The 8,278-nt window shown below is 23.6% G+C and overlaps 1 protein-coding gene across 1 annotated transcript in view; it reads right to left on the reverse strand.

Annotated features, from left to right (window-relative positions):
- Positions 1-301: 301 nt before the first annotated feature.
- The window catches only part of LOC102670790 (proteasome adapter and scaffold protein ECM29), an 8,624-nt gene continuing 647 nt past the window's right edge, over positions 302-8,278 (reverse strand). The window contains exons 2-28 of the mRNA XM_006608925.2: positions 7,748-7,995; positions 7,561-7,679; positions 7,342-7,491; positions 6,969-7,247; positions 6,691-6,886; positions 6,533-6,627; positions 6,255-6,444; positions 5,972-6,117; positions 5,503-5,806; positions 5,229-5,415; positions 4,795-5,151; positions 4,547-4,722; positions 4,371-4,472; positions 4,100-4,306; positions 3,911-4,025; positions 3,659-3,842; positions 3,260-3,548; positions 2,955-3,188; positions 2,539-2,883; positions 2,308-2,464; positions 2,075-2,230; positions 1,829-1,960; positions 1,462-1,771; positions 1,195-1,378; positions 997-1,126; positions 717-926; positions 302-611 (exon numbers count right to left, since the gene is read on the reverse strand). Of these exons, the coding sequence (XP_006608988.1) occupies positions 412-611; positions 717-926; positions 997-1,126; positions 1,195-1,378; positions 1,462-1,771; positions 1,829-1,960; positions 2,075-2,230; positions 2,308-2,464; positions 2,539-2,883; positions 2,955-3,188; positions 3,260-3,548; positions 3,659-3,842; positions 3,911-4,025; positions 4,100-4,306; positions 4,371-4,472; positions 4,547-4,722; positions 4,795-5,151; positions 5,229-5,415; positions 5,503-5,806; positions 5,972-6,117; positions 6,255-6,444; positions 6,533-6,627; positions 6,691-6,886; positions 6,969-7,247; positions 7,342-7,491; positions 7,561-7,679; positions 7,748-7,995 (5,402 nt within the window). The 3' untranslated portion in view covers positions 302-411. The remainder of the gene's footprint in view (positions 612-716; positions 927-996; positions 1,127-1,194; positions 1,379-1,461; positions 1,772-1,828; positions 1,961-2,074; positions 2,231-2,307; positions 2,465-2,538; positions 2,884-2,954; positions 3,189-3,259; positions 3,549-3,658; positions 3,843-3,910; positions 4,026-4,099; positions 4,307-4,370; positions 4,473-4,546; positions 4,723-4,794; positions 5,152-5,228; positions 5,416-5,502; positions 5,807-5,971; positions 6,118-6,254; positions 6,445-6,532; positions 6,628-6,690; positions 6,887-6,968; positions 7,248-7,341; positions 7,492-7,560; positions 7,680-7,747; positions 7,996-8,278) is intronic.

Genomic DNA, 8,278 nt, shown 5'->3' on the forward strand with positions numbered 1-8,278 from the left:
TATTAAATATATTCAAAATAATTTTATTATACTTACCTATACTTATGAAAACATACAAATACGTGTTTGAAATGCAAATTTATTAATTTAGAAAGTTTAAAATAAAATTAATGTAATATTTAGAAAGTGTTAAATTATTCTAGTATTATAATAAAATTAAAATATTTATAAATTCATATAAATTCCTGTTTTTTATATGACATGTAAAATTAAAAATTAAGAGATATTGATTAAATGATGTATTACTATAAAATTGTTTTAGCTACATTTATAATAAATATAAAGTATTATTAAGGAAATATGTATTAGCAGATACTATATATTTTAATTATTATTTTAAAATGATTGAACACAAAGTTACTAATTTAGCCATATGTAACATTAATTAAGAAATACTAACATTTATTATCTTCATATTTTAAGCATTTCTTTGATATCAATAATTCTGGTTCGAATTTCTGGTTCATTATCCTTTGTTAATTCCGGTAAAGTTTCTTGTATTATTAAAATCATTTTATCAAATTTTTCATTATTTTTAGTATAACGTAATTTTCTACCAAGAGATAAAGCTATATTTAAAGCTTCTTTTCTTATTCTGGTATATGAAATACCTATAAAGAATATAGAAGAAATTCATTAATTTTACAATTTTTTAAAATTTTACAATTTTATAAAATATATACTTTTAATTATATTTAAATATACAATATGCTTACCCATACTATATTTTAATATTTTATTAAATGTATCACAAATTAAATCCAACATTGTTTTGTCTTCAATTGACAAATCCGAAATATTTATTTTTAGTAAGGCAAGTTTATCCACAAATAAATTAAGTGATGATAGCATTGATATTTGTATAGTTGTGGATTGAACAGGAAGCATTTTATCATAATGAGTTATAAATTCTACGCAATATTTGTCTAACAAGAGATTAAATAATAAAAATAAATAAGTTTGATATTTAATAATTTTTATGCATCAATAATTTACCTTGAGTTTCTTTATATAGTGGCCAAGCTTTTCCAAGTATTTCATAAACAGTTTCATATAATTTTATAACATCATTTCTTTTTATTTTCTCCTCAGAAACTAAAGATTCATCTGTATCTTTTCTTGCCAGCTAGATTGTACAATATTCATATACCAAAATGTATAATTTATCATTTTATTTTTATTATTAATACATACCATTGTCCAAATTTCTTGAACGATTTCATATACTTCTTTAAATTTATCAATATTTAATTCGTGTAAAATCGTACCAAATGCACATAAAGCGTATCGACGATATTCTAAAGCCTCTTTTTTACTTTCCCTATATAATATTTGTACTATATCCATAGACATTTCAGAATTTTCTTTAAGAGCTGTTCTATAATTATAATATCAATTTTTAAAAGTGAATAATAAATGTTATTTTTAAAAAATATGTATAAAATTTATATTTTTACATACTTGCTATTACATGTTAATGTAGCAAGAGCATTTAATAATCGATCTTTTCCATCCCAAGTTCTACCACGTAAACCATCCATTAATACCTTTAATAAAATATCTCTTATAGTTGCATCAATATTGCTACCTAATTTTTCTGCTAATGTATGAATCGCATTAGCCGCTTGAGCTTTCGTATTCCACGATGATGATTCTAATGATGTGCGTAAAATATTTGTTATTGATTCTATGTTTTGTCTAATTCCGGTTTCTGTTCCTGGAGTTATTTCATTCCACAATTCGGTCCATAAGTCGATTACATTTTCATTTTCTATGAAAATAATACAGATGAATATTATATTTACAAATTTAACTTCAAAATACGAACCTTGTGCTTTTTGTTCATGCATTGCAAAAAAAGTAAGAGGTATAACAATATTCGAAAAATTTCTTAATATTTCCTGATTATAATTATTTATAGCTTGTAATGTTTGACCAATTGCTAATTTAGTTGAATCATCTAAAATTAAGAATCATAATAGAATATAAAATTTTATTTCTTTTTCTTTAAATATTATATCTTTTTTTTTTTTAAGTTATAAATACAATCTTTAAAAAAAATTATTATGTGTACCTCGTTCCATATACCATGTATTAAGCATTTTAAATAATTTTTCAAGACTTGATTCTTTTGCTGATCCCACTATATGTCCAATAGCAATTGCGTTATTTTTCCTAACGACAGAATTACGATCCAATAATCCATTCATTAGCGCGTTTAAAAGTTTACCTACATAAATATTAAATTATAATAATTTGTAGAAATATTTTTTTAAGATAATTATAATATTAATATTTTTTACTAACCACTATAAGATTGTAATTCTTGTTTAAAATGAGTACTTAAAAGAATAATAAAGTGCAAACATGTAATTTTTGTTCCAAAACCGATGCTAGATTTTATTAATTCTATTATCTTTGGCATTAATTCTTTTAAAATTTCTGCATCAATATATTGTATGCACTACATTAAAGGGAAATATAATAATTAATAAAATTCTTTTTTAAAGTTATATCTATTTATATTAAATAACTCACTTTTGTCATTGTTTCAGTAGCATAATGTTCTTTAGCAGCGCTAGCTCTAATGTTATCAATAGCATCTCGCGCCTCCGACATTGTTCCACATACGTTACTCAAATATGATAAATTTGGATTTTCTGATTCACCAATTGTACTTAAAAGAGCAGGAATTAATATAACTAAAGACGGTTTAAGCAAAACACCTGCTCTCGAAACTAATTGAGATATAGTTTGTAAAGATACTATTCTTACGCTGCTCACAACGTTAACAACTCCAATATCTAATAACACAGGTAAAATTGCTTGTAGAACTTCTTCTCCCTCTTTGCCATAAGAAGAATCACAGTATCGAACGCAAACCTGTATTTTATTGAAAAATATAATTATTAAAATTTAATGTAATAGATAAATATTTTCAATATAAAACTTACTTTACTTAATGCTTTAGTTGTATTTGTGGCTGCTAATCTAGTGCCTTCGTGAATATCATCCATTACTCGAAACAATGTCTTCAATAATTCTGGAGCACATTTCGCCAAATTTAAACGAACGTTTACTCTTAATAAATCTGCAAGTGCATTGCAACAACTGATTCGCACTCGCCATTCATAATTTGTTAAATTATCAGCTATATCACTTAAAATTTCTTTATGATATTGTTCAATCTATTAAAATATGAAATATAATTTTAAAAAAAAAATCAAAAATGTTGTATTTTAACTTATATATTACTTACAGCTTTGCTTGTTGATGGAACAATTGCTCGCCAAATACTAGACATACTGTGCTGAATCTTGGGAGTGGGATCGAATTGATATCTGTATAAACGTGGAATTATGTTGGGTAAATATTTATTTAACTCTTCATTTGCTATTTCAGCAATTGCTGCAAATCCAAATGCAGCACCTTTTTTAGATGTCCATACTGCATTATGATTTGCTAAATGCATGAAATAATATACCAAATCGGGTTTTTGTAATTCTGTAGCTAAAGAACAAATTTCTCTATATGTAGATAAATTACCACTGTAAATAAAATATTATTTGTAAAATTAATATTGTAAAATATTGTAAAAAAAATATAGTAAAATACTGTAAATACATAATAATATCTAAATTTTTAATTATCATTTTACCTTGTTGGAGATTTTCCTAATTGACCTTCTTCAAATAATTTTGTATCAAGAGTAACTTGTTGTACAGTTTTACGTCCCTGTGTAAATTGATCTAATATATTAGAAACAAAAAATTCCTTTTGTTCTTTATTACTATTAATATGTATCAAACTAAGACCTTTTGCTGCCATATCTTGTACTATATCTATAATAATATACTTTTTTAATAAAAATCTAAATTTTTTTTATAAATAGCAAATATATATAACTTACCACTATCATCTGAAAGAAAATCCATAAATGCATAATGTAATGACGAAAATTTTTCTTTAATACACTCTCTTTGGATATTATATTTTAAAAGTGCTAATAACCATACACAGACAGCCTTTATAAAAAATATTTGTAATAAAAAAATGAAATAACTATAATTTTAGAGAATTATATTTTTATTATAAATACCTGTCTCAAATTAGGATGTGGATCTTTATATATATGAAGTAATTCATCTAATGTATGTATTAACAACTCAGTACTAGTATCGCTGTAAGGTACTGTATGTTCACTTGGTAATATCGTCCAAGCATCTCGTTTTTCTGGAGAAGCTTCAGCTTGAACACAACAAACCAATGTCTCTCCCATAATCAAATGGATTTCAATATCTTTTGTCTAACAGATAAAAACAAATATAAAATATTTTTAAAATTTGTAATTATAATTATTATATATTTACCTCTTTAACAGTTGTAATTATTTTGTTCACTATATATGATGTATGAGGAAAATTTTCCCCTACACATAAATAACCTAATGAAAGTGCAGCTTTCTCTTTAATCTAGAAATATAATTAAATTAGTTTTATTTTATAAATTCAATAAATCAATTAATTATAAAAATATGTATATTAACCTTAGTGTTTAATTTTACATTATTTAATACTGAAAATAATATTTCAACAATTTCTTTTTTATTTGGTTCTTCTTTGCCCTCATTGGATAATGGTAATTCACATGTTTTACCCAAAATACCAATACTTTGAATTGCAGCATCCAATAACAAAATTGTATTATTATGAAGAAAATTGCCTATAATAATATTTTTAAAAAAAATTAGAAAATGGACTAATATTAATTTATTACATCTAAATATATACATACATATCATTCTTACGACATTAATATAGAGATCCCAATTAAAAGAATCATTATTTATGTTACTTCGTTTAAAAATTAATCTTCTTTCCATCATATATGTTAAAGTTAATAATGAACCATGTTGAGCTTCTAAATTATTTTTATCTATGATACCCATAATCTCAGAAATTTGAGCTTCAAACTCATTATTGGAAAGTTGAGCAGTTATTATACCATAAATTTTAGCAGCCAATTGTCTTATATCTGGTTTAGTAGATATAAGTAAATTACGAAGCCATGATAGATTATTTTCATAAATTCTTGTTACAAACTGTGGGATAGAACCAATCATTTCCAATAAAGCTTGCAATGAAGTTTGATCTGCATTATATAATTATAATTTATTATAATTATTAATTTATTATTCATGTTTATCAAAAATATTGCATGCATTTTACCTGCAGAAGCATGACTAAAAATTAAAATTATATCAAGATAATGATGTAATATTTCTATTTTGTCTTCATACATATTTTTTAAATAACGTGTAATTAGTGGCGTACTTTCACAAGGATGTTGTAATAATTCATTATATTTAGTAACATGAGCATTTCTTGCTAAACAAATTCGAAGATAAGTAATTATCTGTAAGAAAAAAGTTATTTTATTTAATTATTAAAAATATATATAATTTCTGATAAAAATAAATTATTTTTTTATTAAATTGATTACCTCTGTAAATACAGTGATATTATAAGGAAGTATTTTATTTTCTATATTCATTTTTTCATTACCAATTGACATTCTTGCTTGCATTTTTGAATAAATATAAGTAACAAGTTTTTTAAAATCTGGTAATGAAATATGGTTACAATTTTGTTTATCACATTCATTTTTATGCATAGTACCATATAAAACTTTCATAGCTTCTGTTCTTATTTCATGTTTATCATCTCCAGATGCTAATAATAAAAGATAACGAGAAGGTACATCATCAGAGGGAAATACAGTAGCTGCATAATGCATAGCTACAAATCTGTTTTCAAAAAATATGATTAATTTAAACGATATTTTTCTTAAATATATAAATGTATTAAATAAATAAAAGAAATATATAAGTAATATATTATAATCATGTATACAATTCATGTACTAATATATACCAATATATATATGCTAATAATAACTAATATATACATGCCTAACATTAGATTCCGATGATTCAATATAAGTAGATAATAATCCATTCATGAGAGATATATTGGCTTCATCATCTTTATTAAGAATGAATGCAGATGTTATTGAAATCAATGTATCTCTTACTGTTCTTCGTAAATCTCCTTCCGTCTTAAAGTTAAATTAAAGAAAAAATATAAATATTTTAGTAATACATTTTAGCAAACAATTTAAAAAAAAAAAATATGTATATAAATTTGGTATTTTTTTTTTATTATTATATTTTTATTATTATTAATTCTACATACCGATACAAGTGTATCAAATAAATGACACAATAAATTTGAATTTTTATCTATCACTGATGGAATTCTTTGTCCTAATTGTCCAATAACAGTATATGCCATCATTTTATGAATATCTTCACCTTCAAAAATTAATTTTATCATGCCATTTAAAATAATTCCTGCTATGCGAGATAATGGTGCAAGGCTACATCTTAAAATATTAAAAAATATCAATATATATGTATCAATGATTACTTAAAATTTAAATTCACTAATAATTTATATTATATCATACTTACTGTTGCACAATATTTGATGTAAATTGCAATGCCATTGATTTTAATTTTGCATTTGTAGTTTTTCCGTCTCCTTCTTGTAGAGAATGAAAAACTACCTATAAATTAATTATAATTAACAAATTAATATAAACTATAAACTATAAGATAATGAAATATACCTGAATACATGGTGGTATAATAAAACCAGCTTTAGTAACGCGGCAAAGATAATGCAATAATTTTAAACGAATTCGTATGCCTGCAGGTAATCGTTTCATTTCTGGCTTAATTTCCTTTTGAATACCCAAAGTATCAGTACCCAAGAATAATGAATACAATGGTGCTGCTAATTGCATTGAAGACCAATCTAATATGCTAGATATTCATAAAACATAATTTTACATATTATTCTAATAAAATATTTATAAAGACTAAAAAAAAATTCTTTGGTACATACTTAACAATTTTTTTCAATTCTAAATCAGCTAGATTAGCTACACTGAATCTGGTATCTGCAGCTGCTACTATTAAATGTATAAGAATATCTGAATCAGGGAAAAAACCTCCAGCTAGAAATTTTACAATTCCTAATTTTGTTTGTTCAAGTTGTTCCGCTGTTGGTGGATTTTCACCAATGACTCGTTTAAATGCATATTCACTCAATCCTGGTGGTACACGAAAACATGACCAGTCAATAGCTTGATCTGATTGTTGATTTTGCATTTGTCCTACAGATCTAGAATAATTTTGTACAACAAATTATTATAAATAATTCTTAAAAAATTTTCTTATAATATTGGAATATCAAAATATAAATGCAATAATCTTACCCATAAGGTAATAATAAAACATCAAGCATAAAATTGAGTAATTGTTTTGAGACATAAGGTTTGTCATGTAGACCAAGAAAGAATGCTCGTTTATCTGAATCCACAGGAATATTAACATGACCCAATGCAGGCATAATTATGAATAATAAACTGAAATATTTTGTATATTTATTTAGATTTATATTTTATTAATTTACATTATAAAAAATATTTACAAACCTATCTTGATGAGATAACGGTTTTCCTTCAATAGCATTTAATATACTTGGAATTAATTCTGCTTGTTTTTGCATTTCCATTCTAGGATATCCTAGTTTTATGTATATAATTGTAAAATTCTGTGAAAAAAAATTCTTGATCTATCAAAAATATTTTAAATTATTTTTTTAAATTAACTATTACATACAATTACAAATGAGCTGGCAGCTGGATCTTGATATTGTAATAAAAGTGTTTCAACTGGCAATTGTACTTGAGGTCTACTTTTTATTCTTTTATTTATATGAATTAATAACTCCATTACTTTCTTTCTAACACCTTCTTGTGCACTAGAAAGCTTTAATAAAACTGGAGGCAAAAATTTGCAAACTGATGCTTGCAATTGTTCATCAGTATCTGCAGATCCCAAACGGAAAAATACTCGCTCGAGCAAAACTTTCATGGAACAATAAATTATATATATGATGATTTATATGATTAATTCATGTTATATATTATAATATATATATAATAAATAATTTAAATAAATAATTATATTAACTTTTATAATATTAATAATCATTAATTATCAATAATAATAATAATCAATAATTAATAATCAATAATAATCATTCATTATATATTTAAGAAATTATATTAATTTAATAATACTATCTTAAAATAAATTTAAAAAGATATTATCAATAAATATGTTTTATAAATTTAATAATAAAATCAT

The sequence above is a fragment of the Apis dorsata genome, unplaced genomic scaffold, assembly GCF_000469605.1.
Source record: "Apis dorsata unplaced genomic scaffold, Apis dorsata 1.3 scaffold_50, whole genome shotgun sequence".
NCBI classification, from domain to species: Eukaryota; Metazoa; Arthropoda; class Insecta; order Hymenoptera; family Apidae; genus Apis; species Apis dorsata.